General features: G+C 43.7%; 1 protein-coding gene across 4 annotated transcripts in view; it reads right to left on the bottom strand.

Annotated features, from left to right (window-relative positions):
• Positions 1 to 23,734, bottom strand: part of PAK3 (p21 (RAC1) activated kinase 3) — a 136,540-nt gene that overhangs the window by 28,105 nt on the left and 84,701 nt on the right. For 3 of the 4 annotated variants that reach the window (XM_054839345.1, XM_054839344.1, XM_054839343.1), the window contains 3 exons: positions 10,967 to 11,163; positions 4,106 to 4,206; positions 411 to 455 (listed from right to left, as the gene is read on the bottom strand). In XM_054839345.1, coding sequence (XP_054695320.1) covers positions 411 to 455; positions 4,106 to 4,206; positions 10,967 to 11,141 — 321 coding nt within the window. In that variant the 5' untranslated portion in view covers positions 11,142 to 11,163. The remainder of the gene's footprint in view (positions 1 to 410; positions 456 to 4,105; positions 4,207 to 10,966; positions 11,164 to 23,734) is intronic. The other variant, XM_054839346.1, reaches the window with a different exon arrangement.

The raw sequence follows: 23,734 nt of genomic DNA, 5'->3' as shown, positions 1-23,734 counted from the left end.
GAAAATCGATCCAATTGCTGAAAGCCGCAGCTCTTCATTGAAATTATATTGATGAAAAATTGCTTTAAATATCCAGTATAATTTCCTAAATTTGAAAGCCTGTACTTACTGCACAGCCAACATCTACCAGCGAATTGTAGGGCTTACTGAATGAAAAACTACACCTGAAGTACATTTAAACTTAGCCTTGGTGCCACCCCAACCTAGGTAAACACTTTAATATAGCTTCTTCCTAAGAAGTTCTCCACAAAACAATGTGTGACATGGGCCTCCAAAGTTTAGGATTAATGAAAAAAAAGTGGGATAAGCCAAGCAACAAATCTACTGCACACACATCAACCTGCTGCTGCAGTGCTATGACATCTCAAAGAAGCATTTTGATGCAAGATTCTTTTGGGCCTGTGACGCACCTCTGGGAGCTTCCCTGTGCACATCTGTGAGCCATAGAGATCTGGCTGTAATGGACGTAAATAAAGAAAGAAAAGAAAGTTAAAACAGAATGTGGGACAACTTAGAAGGTGGTAGGAGGAAACCAATGGGCCAAAATGGGGAAGTCCCATCTAAAATGGGAGTTACGAGGTAGATACCAAACAGATTAGGTGGTGGACAGGCTACAGGAAGGCGGGTTTAGGAAAACAGAAAAATCACAACTGTTCCAAAGTTTGGAAGCATCATTCCCCCTTCTCTCTTTTTTAAACCAGTTTTTCTCTCGGTCGTAAGAATACATTACTGAGGATTAACGGCAAGTGACTGGAAAAATTACCTGTTATTTCTTTTTTTAGTTAAAAAATAAAAATAGTAAGAGAAAGATCTGGGCTTTTGCTGTTTGTCTAGTTTTGAAAGCCAGGTTAGCATTTTTGAATGGCTCTAGACAAGTTTTTTCCAAGGGTTCTCCAGCCCCAAGATCACAATTGGCCAGTGCACGAGTCAACAAAGTGCAGTGGAGAAAGCAGCTGGTCAAACTCAGATTTCACACTGGGAGGTTGTGCGTTGTCATAACGCAAATAATCTATGCATGTCAGACAGAAAATCAGGACAATTCTAAAGAAATGCTTGATTAGATTAATAACGTGGAACTTCTTTGGATCTATAGCCACAACTTTCTCCCACTTGCTAATGTCATAATCTTGAAACTGTAAAACTTTGGTGGGTGACCACATTTTATTCTAGATTGGGGATCAGGAAACTGTTTCAAAAATGCATGCCTTACAAAACGCACTCCCCAAAGCCCTGCAAACCACGCTTCTTCCTCCATTCAGAAAATGCATCTGTTTCTTCAAAATAAATCAACATAAATCTCTAGCAGCATGCTCCCGCCCAACAGTTTCCAACCAATTCTATTTTGAGCTTTAAAAGCCCTACTTCTTAGCACATGTGGTTGCTCCAAGCACGGTGAAATGGAGATATAACATACGTTCATGAGCAACAATGCAGCTTGGTGCTCAAGCCTGAAAGCCGAAACTCAGGAGCCCATGCAACTTTGATTTGAGATGCAACTAACAGCAACCAGGTAATGCAGCTGGGGGTGACTGGGAGGTGTCGGAAAATGGCCCAATGCATTGCACATAACCAGTACAGCAGACACTATCAGCATGACAACTGTAATAATTCGAAACAAAACCCCCCCGTATATTGCACATTTATTGGACATTCCCATGGCACTTCCAAACTTGAGAGACAGACAGTGTGATCACTAGACAGTGGGAATATCTTTACATGATATGGCTAGTGGCAGTCCCTTCAGCAGGACGTACTTACCACATGACTACCCAGCTGATACACGGGTTGTATCCAGGTTGGGACAAATCAAACATGCCTAATGTAATGTGTAACACAACGCTTGCAGCTGGGACTAGTTGGGAGCTGATAGCTAGTTCTCAATGGTGCAAAAATCCCCTTGATTTGACTAACATTTTACTCCACTGAGGACTGCAGCGTTAAGTCCTGTGCTGGCAAGCTACATGGGGAAAGTCACCTGTCTCTCTGGTTTGTTTTGAATTGGTTAGAGCCTTCTCCAACTGCAGCGCTGTCCTTCCACGCTTTAGGAAAAAGTATTATTGTAGAAATACTGTGGTGTTGTAAAACAGCAGCCATCTAATGTCCACTGTTTTGACAGGGAAAAAGATATTAAAATGAATTTGTGCTACAGCAATGCAGCTGGATGTATTTAGCCATGTAGAATCGCTTTGTTCTATAAAAGGCCAGGACCTGTGCTGGTGGCATCTGACACCAAAAAAAAAAAACCCCCAAAAACCCAATCAAAAATCTCTGCTACTAGAGACTGTTTTGACACACTGGATGATAACAACAACGTTTAAACTGCTCCAAACCGTGAACTCTGAAGTACTGATAGAGAGTGCTTGTGCTTAGAACTGAAGTGTGTTAACCTCGACGTCCCTCCTTTTTGTTCCAGCTGGCAGGGACGTGAAACTAACTGGGATCCTCACCACCAGTCAGCCTACGAGAGAACACGATTGTGACCCATCGTGTTCGTATAGAGCCAGAAGGAAAAAATCTGAAGCACAGGGCAGAAATAAAGGCAGAAGGCTGAAAGGAAGAACAAATATAGAATAAGAACAGCTGAACATTCAGTAAGGAAAGCAGTGAAATGAGGAAGGAAGGAAAGAAAGAAAAGACAAGACAGGCAGGAAGAAGGGATGCAAACACAAAAGGGAAAAAACAAAAGCAGAAAGTAACAGAATATATAATATGATACCAAGATAAAGAGAATGACACTGAAATTAACCTGAACAATAAAGTGGCTACAGGGAGAGACAGAGAGGAGAAAAAAAATGAAAGAAAAAAAAAAAAAAAAAAGAGGAACATGAGGATAGATAGCAGGGAAAACACAATTTTAAGAGCTTTATGCTAAGTTTCTGATCAACAATGACCACATCTGGGCTTTTTAAATGAGCATTTAATCAAGCCCTAGGGTTTGGCACAGAATAAATTCTAAAGTAAGATTTTGTAACTGACATCTATTTTAAAAAGGCTAATTAACTAGTCCACATATTTTAAATGTAGCTGTATTTCCTAATTACTGAGGATAATTCAATTTCACTACTCCTTTGAAGACATGCTGTCATTAAATGTGTCTTTTTTTCTTCTATTGTTAGTTATTATTACTATTGCTACTGCAGCACACAAAGTTTCCAGCTTTCTGAAACGTTTTTGAGAAACAAAAGTAGCAATCAAAGTAAAAAATGATGAAAAAAAATAATTCACATTTAGGGCTCAAACTCCGAAAACTAACCATCCTTTGTCCAGGCAAATGATTTGTCCCATCCTGTTTGGTGTATGCAGCCAGTCAGCACTAACACACTACAATTGGATGCACGGTGATAACACAGTCTGACCACTTAGCTCACAGGGTACTACCGATGGTACGGAGAGTTGCTAATGCTTCCTCTCACCTCCGCAGTTCAACCAAATGTAAGCTTACTGCCATCTTAGCTTTAAGGATTAATGGTTTCAGGACCTAACTAAGAGTCTGAAAGAAAATGTTTTGAAGCCCCCTGTAGACTTCAAGGAACTCCTATCAGACTCATTTTTCCTAACACTTCATATACTTTGTTGTGACATTAAGTAGAAAAAGCTGACTGCTATTTTATTAATATGTAAAGGCTAGAAACGTGTCTGATCACCCGGTCTATGGACATACTTTGAAGGATATTAAATTAAAATGAATGGACTTCCACAATGCTGTCCTTTCTGGGCATGTCCAAGGGCTGTCTGTAGAGCAGCTGGACTTTGCACTTTGGGGCTATCTACAGCAAGACATACACTATGCACACGTGCGGGGGTTTTCTGTGCTTTTCCAAAGACACTGAATAACCAACCCCTGTAGCAGCTTGTGGGACTGATAAAAGCATACACCTACGTTCTTCCTAGTTTTCATTTTCCACAGACACTCTGCTGACAATCCTTGGAGAAAAAAAAAGCAGCCTGAGTAAGAAGTAAAACACTCCAAATCCTAAGCCCAACAAATAAAAGTCTCTTTCTTCACAGCCTGGCTGCTGTCATCTGATGTTTCTGGCGACAGGAGGTTATTTTACCATCAAGAAACTAGAAGCTCTGGTAAGCACGCAATACAGTGGTTACTTACTGTGAATTCTCCAGTGACGGCATCAAATCCCACATGAATGGTATGTTCAAAGTCTGAAGGAAGAGAGATCTCAGGACGTTCTTTCTCTTTCTTCTTGTTGGCTAGAGGCAAAATATTAACACGCACTTATTTTCTGCACAGCTTTTCATTCAAAAATTTTCGCAATCAAGTGTGCTCAAAATAGTATTTTAAAAGTGGAAAACAAGTCAATTAACATCCATCTTCCTTCACTGTCCTGGTTTTGGGTGAGATAATTTTTTTTCTAGTAGCCGGTATAGTGCTGTGGTTTAGTAAGAGAATACTGTTAATAACACATTGCTGGTTTTAGTTGTTGCTGGGTAGTTGTAGTGTCTACACAAGTCAAGGACTTTTCAGCTTCTCACACCCTGCCAGGTACCCAAGAAGCTGGAGAGCACAGCCAGGACACCTCGCCCAGACTGGCCAAACGGATATTCCCTGCCATAGAACGTCATGCTCTGTATATAATTGAGGAAGCCAGGCAGGAGGTGGGATTGCTGCTCAGAAACAGACTGGGCATCAGGTTGTTGGGGTTTTTTCCTTCCACATGTGGTAAGCAGATGCGTTTGTGCATCACTTGTTTTATTATCATTATTGTTATTACTATTATTATTCTCTTCCTTTGCTAACTGTGTTGGGTTATTAAGATGTCTTTATCTTAACCCACGAGGTTTTTTTTTTTACCATTCTCCTCCCCATCCCTTTGGGGAGCGGCTGCATGGTGCTTAGCTGCCGGCTGGGGCAAACCCACGACATCAACAAATAGACCCAAGCTAACACACCACCAGCCTAACTGTCAAGCCCAGTTTGGGAAGGTCTAGAAAATGTTATTTCATTTTGGTTTTCTTCCACTCAGCTGTCAAAGCAAGCTGTTCATGAAGTAGCCTTCTTAGGCTATCTCTAACCAGTATGATTTCTATTATCGGTTCTTTTTTTCAAGTTTTCATATCTAGCAACTAACTCCTGTTTGACTTTGCTCTGTGGGTTCCCGCTGGGTGCTTTGCTTCTGGACATGCATGTGCATGCCTGTTTGCATGTGTGTCTTTTCACCAACATGCTTTGAACCTGTTGTCAAACTCAGCCAAACGAGAGAGGAGAGGTCCTTTAAGACAACCAGGTTCCTACAAGTTCTGTGAAAACAGGCAGCTCAGGAGAAGGCAAAGATCCTATCCTATTCCTGCCTCCTCTCCAAGTAAAAGGCTGAAGCAGCAGCTCTGTATCAGAAACCACAGAATCTGCATAGCAACAAGATCCCATAAATGCCATTGGAAAAGCTTTATTTGAGCTCTCAATTAACTCAGACATATAACCATAAAGCCTAGGCTTTATTAGTCTCCAGGAATTCCTTGTTTTTAAATCACTCCACCAGTATTCACAGTGTGTGGAGTATCTTATTGAAGGAGACAGACTTGGAAGTCAGTCAATCTGCATATGTTTCTCATCTCCCTCCTATTTTAACACCTTTGAAAGTAACATCCCTTGTGGTCATCCATCTCCTGTGCTTTTTACTACTGACAAATCTCACTTCAGCCCACTTTTATTGATCCTGACAAAGAATGAGTGGAATAAAGGCTGAGAGAAGCTACCTTCACTCTGATGCATCAAGAATCCATGTTCAACAGAGGTTTCTCTGAAAAATGTTGACAATAATGACAGTTCTGGACGACTCCCAAACATGTAGCACAAACCCACGTGCAAATGTCTATCCTGCTGGCAGGTACTTGAAATATTTGGCTTTCCTGGAGAACCAGTGTGCTCCAAGACTAACTACCATGTGGTTGAATAATACAGAACAGAGCTATCTGTAGGATCTTCTCTGGTGCCATCCGAGGGGAACTGCCATTCTACCAAATACATTTGTCATTTCAGTGGAAAAATGACACGCTAATGATTGGAACAGAACAAATATTAGTATTGCGAGTATGCGAGAGCTATTAACACAAACTCAGGAAACAAGACATGCATAAAGCGCTCATGTAGAATACAAGAGTCACATCATCTCACGTCTTTAAAGAAAGCACTCTGCAGCCCAGGATCCCACCTCTCCTCTGCTGCCCTTCTCACCAGTTTAATGCATGCCTGGTTTACGTATTGTGGTCCTGAGCAGGCTTGCTCTATAGATCTGATGTGACGTGACTTCACGCTAACAGTTGTGAGAAACCCAGAGATATAGGAGAGGTTTATACTGTGCCTATCACAGCGGGACTCTATATCAGGATCTCTCAAGTCCAGTGTATCACCATTTATTAATGATAATATGAAAATGAAGACACGTGCCAGTTACACATCAGCAGGAGAGAAAGGAGTGGTTGTTCAGGTCCCGTCTTTGCGTTCCATATTCCCTCAGTGCAGCACCTGTGACAGCCATGCTATGCACATCAAAAACAGCCGGATGACGACAATTATGTGTGTGTTATTTCAAAAGCAAGTGTCCCCTTCTACCAATATCAACCAGAACGGAGCTTTGTGAAATCTATTTTCTGGCGAATCAATCTTCTAACATAAAGCACTACTATGCTCACGGACTTTTAAATAATATTTTCCTCTGGTGCTTTAGTATGATGTTTGCCAGCTTCCTAAGTTTACCTAGGGGTCTCATCCAAAGGCTGAGCTCACCATGTGTCAGCACTGCTCCCAGCCTGGCTCTGCCTTTGCTCACAGATAGTAGCTCCATGAGGCCTCTCTTTGCACATCTTTCTTACTCTATCTTACAGCCTCCTTTACTTGGAAGATGGTCTGCTCTTCATAATTACAGTCTAGAGTATTTTGGATGTTTCTAATCCTTTCTCTGCATTGCTGCATTTATCCTCATTAAATAATTAACTGTCACCTTTTGTCTGTACACCCCTACACAATATTAATCGATGAATTATTTTCATTTAGCCTTCAGTAAAGATGGCAGCAATATGTCAAATACAAATGCAAAGGCTTTTCCCCTTTATCTTCAAGATGATACAGTTTAATTTTCAGGATAGATGTTGCCAGTTACAAGATGTCATCTCCGTTCGGCATATATAACTTTTTATTGTAGATAACAAAACTGGCTTCTCCTACCTCATCATTTGCAAGCAAATGCAGTGAAAATTAGATTTAAAGGATCATCAAATTCAGTTCAATGCAACAGTCAAATCCAGAAGCGAAATAAGGCATTACAGAAAACATTCCATCAAAAGCAGCACTTGTCCATTCTAGGCCTCTCCTGCAGGGGCAAGTGTTCCAGCTCATTCCCCAAGATTTGGCTCATCTGCTTGACAGACCTCTGCCTACCAGACCATGGATAGAACCCTATGGTCCAAATGCTGATAAACTATAAATTAAATACAGAATTAACCATCTCCTTGCAACACCCTCACTCCTCTCCAGTCTAAAAACTTTAACACTTCTGTCTGTGCCCTGCAAATCAAATCACTTCTGTTTTATATAAGCCGGCAAAACGATATGAAAAGGCCTGACTTCTTTGAAGCAATGACTGACTGGATTCGGGGTTTTATACCGAACATTCCGATTTGATTTTCGTATAAATTCCCCTCACAATACACTCCTGCTGCACAGCGGTTAGCCATGAGGGCCACCCACACCACCTCAGCAACTATTACAGATTAAAAGAGAACAAGGAAAGAGTTTTCTGTGTGCTTCACCACCATCATTAATATGTTAAAAGAGCAGTTGATTGGCAGAAAAACGTGACTCAGCTAAGTGGCAGCTTTTCTCCAGAGGGAGGAAGGGTTTGACCTCACACTTACGCACCTCCTCTTCATCTCATTCTGTTCTTCCCTTCCACTGTCACTCACGCTGTCCTCCCACCCTCCTTCCTGCTCTGCTCCTCCTGTCCTACCCCGGCAGCCTTGTCCTTTTCTTTCTCCACCATTAATCCTGACCCCGCTGGGTTTTTCACCTTCCCTCTTTCCTTGTTTTTCTGTACAGGAGGCAACCAGATGACTAAAGGTCAGGCTCTGCTCCCATCTCCAGCTAAGCTAAAGCAGCTTCGAGGGAAGTGATATTATTGACCCAGTAATCTTAACACGGATGTACTTCTTCAGCTGAAAGGGGCATCTGAGCCGTGGTGGGCCCGCTCCCCTTTCATTTCATTAGGTTGAATGCTAGCACAGCAGTTACAGGTGGTTTAATGAAAGCAGAACAAGGCTGTATCAAACAACCGGAAGAACACAAGTCTGTCTTTCTGCTCTCAATTCTCCTGAGGTAACAGCACTCTGCTGAAAGGAAACACTAATGCTATGAACTCCGCCGCGGCTCCCATCACCTCATTACCTCCGAGGAAGGAAGGCTGATTTCACAGCTTCGGCACGGGGAACAGGTTCAGCTCCCTCTTCTACACAGATTGCCCATGTCACACTGGAAATGTATTTCAGTTGTCTGCCTTGGCTCCCTGCCCCACAAAATGGGGTACCGTACCCCAGAGACAGGGGTGAGAGGAGCTATAAGGAACATAAGGTGGTCAGGAGCTATGGGAAGGTGCAGGACACTAATGCCCAAGTGGCTTGTTTCAACTGTAGAAGCACAGTGGGGCCCACAGAGCCATCAGTGGCTTGCCAAAACAAGGTTTTAAACACAGAAGTGCTCAAACCCTAACTGAAACCCCTACACTCTAACAGGAGAGTGACTGCGAAAGATTCCTGGTCCCCAAGCACAGCAGTACCGACACACACCATTGCCTTAGAGAAAACGCACCGTAGTATACCCATCCTTGCATCCCTCCTGTCTGATGAGCAAATGAAAGAAAAAAATTCCTGCAGGTTCAGGCAGGAACGCCCTGACATGCTGTTTTATTCACATTCTGTTTGCCAGTACCAGTGGTGGACTATGAATATAAAGTTGTGATGCTGCAAAGCACTGCACTAGATGAGAGCAGCCGTATCAATCACCTTCTGTTTTATAAGCAGGACTCTCAAAAATGTGTCACTGAGTCCGTGAAGCAAACACAGGCCAGCTGATACCCTGACCCACAAACCAACCCCGAGATGAAACCACCTCAAGGGGCTTGGCCACCCAAGCTAAACTTCCTCCATTTATTATTTCACCCAACAAAATTAAGCTATAAATCTTAGCTTACGTTCCCTCACAGTCACATTTAAAATCACGATACTCGTATGTTTCCTAAGACTGCTGTGACTGGTAGTTAATTATATCTATCTTTAATGTCACTGATCATTTCCAGGAGGGGTTGTTCCTGGATCTCCCCGTTCCTGCATGCATTTCACGCAGCAACTCCTACTTCAGAAATCCTCCCTCGGAGAGGGAGAATACCGTCCTGCTGGCAGTCAGGGGAAGAAGTCACCCAAGTCCTTCCAGGAATTAAACAAGCCGGGAGAGATTTTAATTTTTGGCCTTTAAAAAGAATCAATTAAAAATTAATTTTGCTCCCAGAAGGGGACATTTTGGGAAGCACTCTGCAGGAGCGAACCGGCCAGTTCTGCCTCAGTCACAGCCTTCACACGAGAGGAGCCATCAGGTCTGCTCCTGACTGAGGGGAGGAATGGGGCTGACATCGTGCCTTCTACCGCCTGTGAGGAGTTTTGAACGCCCGACTACCTCCAGCTGCTCCACATGAGCTGTGGAAGAGACTTGTGAATGGGGCAGTGGAGCTCCAAGGGAATGACCGCAGTTCCACAGTTCTGAGCTGCCCTTGGAAGAACACATCAAAGGCGGAATCCCTCATGAAATCCAGCTGGATTTCATGCTGCTGATCACAACCCTTTGAGCCCAGCATTTCAGCCAGTTTTCAGTCCACTTGCTGTCCACTTATCTAGACTGTACTTCATCAGTTTGTCTGTGAGGATGCCACAGGAGGCTGTGTTGAACACCTTACTAAAGCAGAAATAACACCCACTGCTCTCCCTTCACCATCAAGCCTGTTGTCTCATGGTAGAAGGCTGTCAGTATGGTTCAGCATGAATTCCCTTTTGCAAATCTGTGCTGACTCTTCCTGATCACATTCTTTTCCTTCGTTTGTGTGGAAAGGGTTTCCAGGAGGATTTGCTCCACTAGCTTCCCAGGGACCAAGGTGAGGCTGACTGGCCTGTAGTTCCCCAGATTCTCCTTCTTAAAGACAGAAGTGACATTTGCTTTTTTACAGTCATCAGGAACATCCCCGTCACCGTAACCTCTCAAAGATAACGGAGAGGCCTTGTAGTGACATTGGCCAGCTCTCTCAGCACTTGTGGGCGCAGCCCATCAGTTCCCATGGCATTACAAAAAAAGAAGATCCCTTCCCTTAATTCTGTAAATACACTAACTCAAACCACACTCCTTTCTGCAAATGCATTTCAAAGAATGCAACTGAAATGCTGTTTCCTGCACATTTAAAAGACTCTCTTGCTGTAACCACACCTAGCAGAGTTTAAACCAAACCATTCTGCATCCACTCTCACTGCAAAAGCAACAAGCAAGAGCCTTGCTCCTGTTCCTTGAATGTAAGTGCATTAAAAAGACCCCCAAAAATGTCAGGCATATTGCCAGCTCACTTCTGCAAACATATTTTCAAAAGTACGCAACTTCACCTTTGTTTTTACTGCAAATTCACAGCAAAATCCAAAGGAAAGGATTCCACAGCTTAACTATAGTTATTTTTAAAAGGCAAGCAGCACAACACGTGCACATTTTACTGGCTTTTCAGAGACAGAAAGTAACTGACTGAACACCTCCTCCTCCTCCTCTTTTGAAACATGTTACTAGAGTAATTGGAACAGAAGGCTTTGGAAGGACTTTACCACGTTCTGCAACTGAAACAGAAAGAAAACAGTGGCAGAAAGTAAACAGGGCAACCAACAACCAACAGAAAGCAAACAGCGGTGTAGCCACCCATTCGCACTGCTGATACTTTACTTTTATCCCCTCCTCCCGGGAAGATGGAGCGAAGCCTGGCTTTCTTGTTCTTCTCCTCTGGGGCCATGGGGAGCGGTTTTGAACTGTGGTTTAGTGCTGAAGAATCGCGATTGTTGCTGTTCATTCTCAACGGTGGGGCTGGAGGTTTCTCTTCAATATCCAGACTATCGGACATCTTCAGCAGCCCTCACAGCCTCCTGCAAAAGCAGAACAGAAAGCATGCCTGTCAAGTAAGGATGCCAAGGCTGGTGTCCTGAGGAGCAAAGAGGGCAAGAAAAGCCTTCTGATGGAATAAGGAAGCTTCTCTATTAGAATTTTCCTCTGAATAAGGTTACTGCTGGTTGCTATAAATAAATGCAGTGGCAAATTCCTAAAAATCACTGTATTACCGTTAAAATCAAGCTTTTTTTATCCCTGTTAATTTTTTATTTACAACATTTTTCCTGTAGTTGTTTACAATCCAAATTTTCCTCCAAAACCAGACTTCCACACAGAATTTAAATGATTTACTGAAACTACCTGGTATCGTAGTGAACCATTTTTTATGATGTAAGAAACAAAGTGCATGTCAGGAGGATATGGATAGCAAGCGTTAAGATCTCTGTTTCCTCCCTGTGTTTGGAGAGCGTTTAGTCCTGGGAGTGGGGGGCTTCAAAAGACATGATCTTCCCAAAGGAAATTCATCCAGAAGTACAAATTAAAAACTTACCTGCACATAAAAATGAGCAATATGTTTGGTTTAAAACCAATTAAAACCTAAGCAGGAAAATGATCACATCCTGAAAACAATTAAAGTCTTTCTCTTTCTGTCCTGCTACCACAGAGGCCTGTTACCAGAGGGTTGTTTGTGGCACAGCTTTGAATAACAGCACCATGAAGTCCCAAGTACGGTACATCAGCAAGGAGCAGACACGTACGGTCTTTTGTTGACCGCTAAGAACAGAGGTACTGATGTATGGAAAAAAATATCCAGAAATTGTTACAAAACTTTCAGAAGTTGGGAAAACACAGGGCAGGTAAGGCTTTTCAAATTTCTCATCTTTCTAGTGTATCTTAAATATTAAAATTCAAATCTGGATTAAGCAGCTGGTTTAATAAACACCCAATTCTTGGTAAAATGAACTGTTTTAAGACCTGAAAATAGAGTATGATTTCAGACAGATCAGATGTGATGTGGGCTATGCTGCATATTTTTAAAGGTTACAATTCTACAAGCACCTTGCCTTCCAACCCCTCTAAAATCAATGTAGCCCCTTTTACGGAAGGCACATGTAGACCACTGTGCACGTGTTACGGATCTCTCCTCGTGCCGATTCACAGATAACACAAGTTACTGCAGTCATCAGCTACTCTCTTCAATTTAAAATGAAGCAACTTATGTTTTTCAGCTGTGGAAGTCGTAGGGATTTTTCAGATGACTGTCACACAAAGAGGTCTTGAAGCTCAACGGGTAACAGCATTGCTGCTCTCACTGCGGTCACATAAAACTGTCACCGTTGAGAGTTTTTGGGGTTGTTTGGTTGTGGTTTTGGGGGTTTTTTTGGTTTGGGTTTTGTTTTTTTTTTTTTTTTTTCCCCAAGAGCCAAAGTTAGTGTTTTTAACAATTGCATTTATTCTGATATAGCTGGAATTTTGCCAGGATTTCCAGCTGATATATTAATAGGGGTTAATCAAATTCACATCGCCTTAACTGACAATACCTTCCACGTAAAAACTAAATGACCAACTGAAACCTTTAGAGATACTGTTTTTCCTGACATGGGCATTTTAGCCTTTGTTACTATTTTCAAGTTACCACACATAAAACAATCACTTTTTTGATTACTTGACTTACACTTTTAATTTCAGCTAAATGAGATCCCAAAAAGCCAGATCTGACATTCAAAGTATCTGCCCAGTGACAAGAACAATAAATGAAATATACCATCACGTGTCTGTTTTGCACTGGTCCTTGGGTCCACAAAGTAGAGTCCCTGAACATGTGGATCCCAAGGGACCCCAGGGACCCGTCCCAGGGTCACTCAGTTGAAAACCCTATCAACAGCTGGCCCCAGCCCTCTCCCTGGTACCTACAGCATGAAGCGGTGACCCTGGAGATCTTGATTCACAAACATGAACTTAGAAGATGTTCCTGACCCCAGCTGGTCACCTCCATTGGGGAACAGTTTGTAGGAGCATCCTTCCCAGCTCATGACTTCAACTGGTTTGTGTTAAATTAGTGATCTGAGGTATTCCGGCATATTTTGCCTGCAGCAAATTGGGAAGAGCTCAAACAATTACTCCACTGGTAGATGAATATGGTGTTCACCAGCCAAAGAGGATGTCTACTCATAGGCTCAAGCCCTTTGTGAACTGCCAGACCTTCCCTACACCATGGAGTTGCTCACCTCCATCTGTATTCCGCACAGGTAATACTGAACCACAGGCAGCCACCGACCAGGTGCTGTTCCCTATAGCTTAGCCTTCAGGCCTAGGAGCGTGGAAAAGATCACGCGCTCTTAGCTGATGAAGTCATATATTGGAAGCAGCTGTCAGACACAAAGATGTTTTGTCACTTGGAACACACCACCTGGGGAAGCACAGGAGTGATCCTTCACAGAGACCAGCGGTCCCCGGCATGGGCCCGATCCCCACCGGAGGGCTCTGCTGACAGATCCAAGCTGCCTGGGTAGAGATCTACTGGGTGACCTGCTCTGGTGATGGAGGAACATGGCCCACCCTCCTATGGAAGCACATACATAAGCAATAACATGCTTTATATCACCAAGGAATAGCTGTAATTGTGCCCAGGCTAGGGCTTATGCTGATCTAACTTTCAAGTACAGACTAGCCTATTTACCTAGAGAACCAAATGCTTTTGTAGATTTAGGTCAAACAGTTAACATCAGTAATCTTTGTGATTTCTATCCTGAAATGCAGAAAGTTTTCCAGTAATGAGAAAAAAAGGAAAAAAAAAAAAAGGGCCAGTGACAAAAACTACTGTAAGGTAACAGGGAGCACTACACGTGCCGTGGGTGTAACCGCACGGTGCCCAGGTATTTCTGCACAAGGAAGCGCGAGGGAGTTCCCAGGTTACGAAACCCAACAGAGACATCTGGACACGGCTCCTGTCCCTCTGGCAATTTGAGCTTTCGGCCACACAGGCATTTATTTTCTCTTTAACCCACCTACAGATACTTTTCCAGTGCCAAAGACAGCCTGCACTCCCGGAGATCGCTGGCGTGAGGCTGACCACAGAAGCACCGAGGCACGTTTTCAGCTTGTTATCAAAAGCAAGACGGTTATTCTGTGAAGTCCATTATAGGGCACAAAGTTTCAGCTGTCCCTCAGAATGGGACAACTGTATCTGTCACTGTATCTATTTGTAAACAATGCCAGTTTGCTGAAATAGGTCCTCCCATGGGATTTCATTCCACAAAGAATACTATTAACGGTTTCTGGCCCAATTCGCCTATGATGTAATTATTTCCAAGATTTTGAAAGGAACACTATATTTTGTTCAGAGCTGTTTCAGGCTTGGTTTCAAGAACTGTACAAAGCTCTTTTATTCACTTCTAAACCAGAAAAAAAAGGAAAGAAAAAAAGAGGGAGGAAGATAGCCTAAAAGGTTCAACGGTTGATATTAACTTTCTAAAGCCGGTCTAAATAAAAACTAAAGCAAACCACAAGGCAATACACACCAAGAGACTTACAATTTATGGTTCTCCTGATCAGAGCCCATCTGCTCCTCCACTCATTCTAATTTTGGGAATTTCCACGTACCACTGCATCACAACAAAAGTACATTCACTATTGCTTAAGACTTCAAATTTTAAGTGTTTTGCACTGATTCACTCCAGCCTTAACTTAGAGAAAACCTCAAAGGAATGGAGGGCGAACAAGACATATTCAGCTCAGAAACTTTTCAGGTTTCCATTGCAGAGAAGTGTCAGCAGGATTGATAGCCCGAGTCAAACTCTATCCTGTGGCCAGTTTTTCCTGTCATAATAACAAGTCCTTGGTCCTGCTAGTCTTGTTCTGCATAGGAAGACCCCATCCAAAACCACCTTCTGTCTATTAGAAATAATTATGCCATATTCACATATTCAAACAGTCAAATCCTGGCAGTCTTTCTTTTTTTGTTGTTAGGACTTCGTTGTTTTGTGGGGTTTTTTTGTTTTGTTTTGTTTTTTTAATAAAAGGATATTGATAAGATTGGAAGGTCAAAAGACTTGACATTGGGAAGCATTTCTTTACTGAGAGGATGGTCAAACACCAGAACAGGCTTCCTAGAGAGGCGTTCAATGCCCCAAGCCTGTCATTTGGGCAATGCCCTTAACAACATGCTTTAACTTTTGGTCAGCCCTGAATTGGTCAGGCAGTTGGACTAGATGATCCTTGGGGGTCCCTTCCAACTGAGATATTCTATTCTATTCTATTCTAAAAGCTAATTATCTTTCTTACAAATATGAGGACCACCAAGAATTCCATTCTTTGGAGATTACCTTTCAAAACAAAATGCTTTCACTGCTGTCATCATCTGACAAACCAGCAAGCATACAATGAAGCCTCCTAGAAAACTCTTAGCAAAACAGTGCATTTGGCCTGATTATAAGATGGTGTTCGTACCCTTTTTACCATGCCCAGAAATGATAACCTCATTAAGAATTCTTAAGTGTTGCAGCAGTACCAGTTCCTGCCTCCCAGAAATAATCTCTGCTACCTCATCCCCTTCATACACCTCTTGTTCATACAGACACAAGTCTCTCCACTCAAAACACACATTGCTTTCATGAGTTTTTGCTCCCAGGCTACCTTGCTCCCTGTAACGCTGTCTCAACTTGACATGCAAGGTGTCGATGGTTGCATTCTTCCCTGGAGAGAAATGGTCACAAAACTTCCATTTCTTCAGCGCAAGATGAATTCCCAAGTCTCTGACTTCATGCTGACTAAGTTTCTATGCAGCATTTCAAGAAGCACATAATCCACTGAAGACCTTCTCCCAAAGAAACTGTTGAAAGCAAACCCCTCAACAAGACAAGACAAAACAAACCCTCCAATTCCCACCTGTATCAGAATTACAAATTCTAGTAGAACAATGTTGAAGTAACATGCTTCATGCCCAAAGGATCGCAAAATCCACAGGACCCTGACTGAAGGGAAGGGAGCAGTTCTAGGGTCTCCGAGTTAATATTCCACAGTCCTCATGAGCTCAGGGAGACACCATAGCATTGGTTTACACTCCTGTCACATTTTTTAGAGTCTTCCTGCAGCCCTGAGCGCTAGACAGCAAATTTTAAAAAAGCAGAACTGAGATTGCAGAATAATTCTGCAGCATAGACGAGATCCTCGTAAACCCTGCACGCAGACCTGTGAAACGCTGTGCCCTGCTTCTGCGTGCTGCTACGACACAGCTACCAGAGCACTTTACCATACCACAGCAGAGCTGAGAGCCACCCAGGTTGTCAGCAGGGACAGCTTTTGGAAGAGGCCAGCCTGCGCTCGCCAAGAGGATGGAGTGCACAATCAACAGGATTTTCCTCATTGCAGTCCTCAAAGACCCCATTAGTGCAAACAAGGCAGTGCTGGTAACCCTTCTAAAAGAAATTCTAAGATAATAGCATATGTGCAACAAAGAGGATAGATACCAAATAACTACTTAGTTTCAGAGAAAATGCCTCTCAATGCCCATTGGCTTTAAGGAAGCATTTAAAGAAACAGACTGTTGTACCAAAATACAAAAGTGTATTCGAGTATGTTAGCTAGGGCTTCACTGCCAAGTGACAAAAGCTGAAATTAAATTCTCCGCCAGGTCAGTTGCTTCTACACAACTATTACAGGGTTATAGAAGACGATCCAACGTCCCTTCCCCGCTCCCCCAGTCACCAGTTTTGTTAAGTGTAAAGACAAACATTGACTTTAAATATACAGCATTCAGCTTCTCCATGACTCAACTCCCCCTTTGCAAAAGCCTGTCTTACAATATTTTTGCATCTAGTTCCTGCCAAGCTAGGGAGAGGAGAGGAAGGAAGATATCTGAAGCACCCAAATGTCTTCAAAACAACACACAGAGAAAAAAATTAGTTCAATTCAGTTCAAGTTTAGAGCAGAATCTCATGCTAGGCCTTTATCCCAGTAAGCTCTTCACCCCTGTGTATCTGGGGAATACTGTTTGTAGATAGAGCTTGGATAGCTTTCTTAGGTTAGTCACGTTATTTCAAAGTCTGCGGCATTCAAACATGACTGGTTCCAATTAAACCTCACAAAGAGTATCCTGTTTGCAGAGACACTGGTGTTCATTTTCAAAGCCTCAGAGATACTATTGCAGCTTGTGATGCAGCAAAACTGTTTCTAAGATCCCTTGACTGGAAGGAGCCATGCCAATTTTCAAGCAGCAGCTTTGCAAACGTAACTTGAAGATGCAATGCTCACTCTTTGTTCATAAATATACCTCCTGCAAAAAGGTATTTTATTACTTAGTTATATGGGCCAAATCCTGCTCCCAGTGATACTCATCCATTTCCCAGAAATCAATGGTGATGTAACTGAGACGGATTTTCTCTAGATATTGAGTACTGAGACACTCTGTTAAGTACTATCTGAAGGTATTTATACAGTACTTGCCAGCCCAGTTGCCAAAGAACTCTATCTGCTTTTCTACATCTGCATGTTTACTCCCAGTTTCCTCAAAGTTCATTTGAAAGAGCAGCCGGTTATTTGTAGAGAATGGATGCAGTCATGATTATGTGAAGGATCTTTACTCTCTTCTCTGCCAAACTTGGTTAAGTTAAAATATAAAACGGATGCCTTTTTGATAAAAAAAGGGCCATATTCGGCATCAGCTGAAGCAGACACACCTCTGCCTGGGCACTCAGGGTCCAGGAATGCCCCAGGGCAGCCTGTGCTCCGCTGCTTCCACCCCTGGGGCTGCAGACTGGGGCCAGCTCTGCAGGCAGGGCAGACGCAGCCAGGGTGCCTCCGTGCCTTTGGCAGCAAAGGCATCTTTCTGGGACCTCCCTCACACCCATACGCTGCAAAACAACCGCTGCCTCCCTTCTTCATACAACCCTGAAAAAAAGGCAGCATTCACACAAACTGCAGAAGGAATTAGAACCCTAGAAACCATAACACTAACGCTTCGCTTTCATACTGCCTTTCCTACAACTGTCTCAAAGCACAATACAAACATTCGCCAATTAAGCCTCCCCATTCCCCTCACAGGCAGGTAAACACACTCTGAGCTGAACAAATTATTCAAACTGAGTAATTTCTTTGATGAATGTACTCTCTGTTTCTGTTTGCAAACACCCTGTCAGCAGCTTATGAGTTCCTCCAATATATTAATTTATTCAGAAGTTATCGTCTGAAACTTGCTAAAAATAACTTCTGGCCTCTGAACTAGTTGTTCATAAGCAGCTCCCTATGTGGAGGGGATATTTTGAATTCAGGTTGTATCCAAGGAAAACTACCCAGGTCACAAGGACTTGCAACTGTTTGTTTTCTGAGATGGGATAAACAAGCTTCTGTTAGGAACTGCAGCATTAAGAGTTTTACTAAGTGACTTACTAATCATAGACTCATAAACTGGTTTGGGTTGGAAGGGACCTCCCAGCCCATCCAGTTCCATCCCCTGCCATGGGCAGGGACACCCTCCACCAGCCCAGGTTGCCCAAAGCCCCATCCAGCCTGGCCTTGAACACTGCCAGGGAGCCAGGGGCAGCCACAGCTTCTCTGGGCAACCTGGGCCAGGGCCTCAGCACCCTCACAGGGAAGAATTTCTTTCTAACATCTGATCTAAATCTCCCCTCCTTCAGCTTAAGGCCATTCCCCCTTGTCCTGTCACTCCCTGCCCTTCTAACCAGTCCCTCTCCAGCTTTCCCGCAGGCCCCTTTAGGGACTGGAAGGCCGCAATAAGGTCTCCCCGGAGCCTTCTCTTCTCCAGGCTGAACAACCCCAACTCTCTCAGCCTGTCTCCATAGCAGAGGTGCTCCAGCCCTCTGAGCATCTTCGTGGCCTCCTCTGGACTCGCTCCAACAGCTCCATGTCTGTCTTGTCCTGGGGACCCCCGAGCTGGACGCAGTACTGCAGGTGGGGTCTCACCAGAGTGGAGTACAGGGGCAGAATCCCCTCCCTCGACCTGCTGGTCACGCTGCTGGTGATACGGCCCAGGACACGGTTGGCTTTCTGGGCTGCCAGCGCACATTGCCAGCTCACGCTGAGCTTCTTGTCCACCAACACCCCCAAGTCCTTCTCCTCAGGGCTGCTCCCAATCCATTCTCTGCCCAGCCTGTAGTTGTGCTTCGGATTGCACCAACCCACATGCAGGACCTTGCACTTGGCCCTGCTGAACTTCAATAATGGTTTAAAAGTCACTCTTGACAGTGCACTTGCAGTGATAGTGTCAAAAAAAGAATACAGAAAGGATGTGAATGCAGTAGCTGTGGATTTAATGATCTTGACTAAATATTTCTTCAAATTTAAATTATTATGTCCTTTGTCTGGACCTCAAGAGTCACCCAGTTAAATTGCCAAGAGCTGGGAATGGACTGAAGCAGTGGAGCTTGTCACAACCGATGAAAGTAACCTGCAAACATTTTTGCCCCCCCCCATTTACATTTGATAGCATTTCTCAGTAAACAGCCTTCAAGGATCCCTCCTCTTCAAATGCTCAGTTTGCCTATATAACTACATTTCTTTCCACGATTCCTTCTCTGCAAACTGCCAATGCAGCCACAGGCAACACTTCGCAAAATGCATCTGACCGTCATCTCAAAACACCCTCCAGCCCACCCTCTTTAAGCACATGGTGGAAACTCGCTGCAGACTCCCAATACCCAGTACCTGCTCCCACTACAAAATCTTCACGGCTCCTCACATAGTTTCACTTTTCTAAGTGCAACAAGTATTGGGACTTGCCCAGGTTTTAAGAGAGAACCTCTCCCTTTTCCTCTCTGCACAAAGCCACGGCTCTTCAGGCTGTGGTCCCAAGAAGCAAAACACGGGATTACTTTTGCACCACTAAAGCCAGTGATGTTTAAAGTTAGGTGCATATTTAAGGGCTGTGCTTAATCAGTGCTTAACGTATGAGATAACATGAACAAGGACACTGAGGCTTCAGCATGGCTATGAGACACCATGAAAGAAAAACCGGAGAGAGCAGGAGTCCTTCTCCACCCCGCCGGGACGGGGCTGAGCCCTAGAGCACACCCCTAGCCCAACTTATTTTCTTTGTGGGTGTTTTTTAATCACATCAAAACAAAAGCAATCCGTTCAAACTGCGCTCACGCCGGGATCCTGGCTGCTCACTAAACTGCTTGAGCTTTGGGATGGTTACATGACCTGGGAGGGGAAGAAGTCTGTGTACAGAGGGTGTGGGGCAGCTTTCCACATGAAACCTTGTCCAGGCATTCAGTAATTAAACCTCATAGCAGCACAGCGAGCAAAGGAAGTATACTCCTATGGGTTACATTAAGGGAGCACCTTGCAGCATCACAGCATCAAAAGATGGCCTGCAAAGTGGTTGCCAAACCACTGAACGCATGCAGTCACATAACAGAAACAAGCAAATGAAATGTGGAAAGGAGCAGTAAGTGTACGTTCAAGGCTCGGCTGCCAGGAAAGCCCCTGTGGTGACCCCATGCCAGGCAGCCTCTCGGTCATTATTATTTTAAAAACTCAAATGGTACATGGATTTTAAAATCATTCAGAAACACACTTTTAGGTAACTATTTTTGATAGGAAAAGTGACTTAACTTTGTAGGGCAAAGGTATGGACACATCATACCCTGATGATGCAGCAAAGCTAGCTGGGTCACTAGGACACTTCTGCCACTCAGAGAGAGCAAGCGGAGAGCTTCCACCCCTCTGGCTGCCTTGGGAAGAGCCACCAGCACCTCTACCCGTTCGTACCCAATCCCATACAGCTACACACATATTTTTGTCATGGTTTTTTGAATCATGGTTTGAAACAAAAAGATTGTGCTCTAAGCCATTGAATCTGGAGACATGCTTAGACTGCCAGAGCAATGGACACTCCAGAAGGAGCTGAAAAAGGAAAAAATGAAGGACACCAAAATGAGGTGGAAGCTCCCAGAACTATCTCCATGGGGCCGCAGCATTTTTTCCCCTTTTTTGTTCTTTTTTTTTTTTTCTTTTAATGTAATGGGAAACACTTTTCTGATAGGAAATAATGAAAAAATACCTAGAAAAGGCATTCATATCCAAGAGGAAACCCGAAAAATCTTACCACTCCCTCTTTTGCTTTTTATTTATACAACTGAAAGGTTCCACAAAGCAGAAAAGGATGTCTCAAAATCAACTGTGCCTATCAAATATCCCACATTCCACAGGACTGCATCCCTTGCCTTTTTCTACACATGAAAGCATCTGTGTAAAATAAAGTGCAGACTTAAACCATTTTAGGTAGACTGAAATAATTCTCCATATGGACTTTATTATTCCTAGCTAAGAGCTTAAGCCTCAGGTTCACTTTTGCTCTCTAGGAGGAGTCAAATGTAAACCAAGAAAAGCTACTTATTGGAGACACCAACATTGCAACTGCAGCAATAAAAAAATTTCATGACCTTAATAGCCAAGACAAATTGAGTTCTAATTTGAGTTAGCAACTTGAAGTCAATGCTGAAGCAGTGTCCAAGATCAGGTATGAGAAGGCAGCCCCTGCTGCAAGCTACATATGGAGGCACAGTTACAAGCAATCCGCTTGCTGTGGCTTAACGAGTCCTTTGAGCGTGGCAACAAAGCCTGCCCATGCCCTTTCGCACTTGCATCCTGGAAGTGATTTAAATGCTTTCTAACTGACAATTAAAATGGACCAGTCACTGACCCCAACTCAACCGACGGGCAGTAATCCTTCGGGCACAGTAAGGCTCTGTAACACATGTTGCTGGATTTTTTGTAGGTTCCCAGTCAACCTGAGTACAGAGTAAAAGGATCTATGCTCTTCAGACATCGTCTGTTTCTGGTACAAAACAGCATTCCCACTGGGAAGCCTTACAGCAATGTCTCTGCAGTGGCTGGACCACAGCGCTGTGATTATATTAGTTCTGCTGGAGAAAGGCAAGGCCCCAAAGCGATCCAGAGAACCCAAATCTGAGCTTGGTCCTTACAGCAATGGTTAGAGTGCAACAGCACCCGGACACTTGAAACATTAATCTGACAGTGTTTGCACAACACCCATATTTCTATGGTGGGGAGCACACTACGGTTGCGTTCAAAAGATCACAACTGTTGCAACTGAGCACAAGAATTTCACACCTTCTCTCACCTTCTCTGGTGAAGAGGTGTTAAAGGTGAATCTACACTAGCCTAGTAAGATACCAGACTATCACGCATGCTTCACCTATACCTGAGAAATACCCCAGGAAAAATCATGCTGTGGAATTGCATCAATGCAAAGGTGTCTTATTTTACACATCACGCACGTCCCTTTCTGCAGAAAAAGATACAAAGCTCCCTTACACCAATATATCTGGAACCATATAAGGGCAAAGTCATCACTTCATACTGGCAGGAAGACACTGCTTTATTCTGTCGACACAGCTTCAGGATGTGCTGGTTGAACTGCCAGTTCTTCCACCAGCCTTGGACAGTTTGGGAGTCTCTTTACCACGTTCTCCTACCTTTATCCTCTCTTCCTCACTTCTTGTGCCTCTAGTGTGCGTGCCTTCGGGTGCAGGGTTTGTCTCCAACTTACTGGCGCAGCACCGCAGAGTGGTCTGTGTCTACACTTTCAGCACAGCAATGCACGTTCACCCACCAACTCCACCGTTTGCACCACCTTAAAATGGCCCTGGAGCATCTGGAGGCAGAGACCTGAGGTCTGTTTGACACAGTCTGCTCTGTGGCAGCAGGGGGAAGGCTGACAGCACTACGAACCACCAGCACAGGAGCTTGGATTTGGCCACTCTCAAGCACAGTTTTGATCCCCAGGCTAAAAACCAGTGATACGGGGCAGAGCAGTCACCAGTCACAGCGTTTGGCAGATGTTAAGCTTGCTCTCATCACTGGTCTCTCTCTTACCGCATAAACAATACCAAAGGAAGCCTCTTTGTGCTTGGGCTTCCATAATAAAAATTCTATATATAAAAAAGTCCTTGAGTTCATATTTTTCGGGCACCTAAACTCCTACTGAACTCTAGCTGGTGCATTAAGACTGCTTTTAAAAAACCACTTGGCATCTTGTCTATTATGTTTTTCATTTTGTTTATGTTAAAAAAAAGAATCAAACAAGGTTTAGAAGACAGGGAAAAAAGAAAAAAGGACCATTTTCCCCTGCTCCTTATATTCTCTGCAGGTGTTGGTTCTTTCTCTGCTCTTCCACAGTTTATTCTCTGGTTGACATACTCACAGAAGATGTGCCATGACAAACACGATCAGCTGAACCCCCCCAGCCTAGCGCCATTCCAACCCATGCTAACAACGTTCACCGAAGAAATGGCATTGGTCCCTTCCCCTGCAACAGTCCCCACGGGCAGACCAAGAGCTGGTTTTGCCTCGAGACACACGTGCAGCTCTCCGGGAAGCAAGAGGGAGGGTGTACCATGCTGACTACAACTCCACTCTGCTGAAGCACCAGCCCATGTCCCACTAGACACACTCAGGCCAAGCCAACAACCACCACACAACTGAAGAACTGCCAGTAATTCAAAATAATACTGCCAGTAATTCAAAATTATAGACGGTTGCCATTTTCTAGCACCTTGCAGTCACCTTTAACTCATTTTGCCTTTGCAATTCTTAGTCTGCAAGCTGAGAAACTTGCTGTAGGAA

This window comes from Grus americana, chromosome 12, assembly GCF_028858705.1.
Source record: "Grus americana isolate bGruAme1 chromosome 12, bGruAme1.mat, whole genome shotgun sequence".
NCBI classification, from domain to species: domain Eukaryota; kingdom Metazoa; phylum Chordata; class Aves; order Gruiformes; family Gruidae; genus Grus; species Grus americana.
Note: the sequence above shows the minus strand (reverse complement) of the source record. Positions and strands in the feature narration are given on the sequence as shown.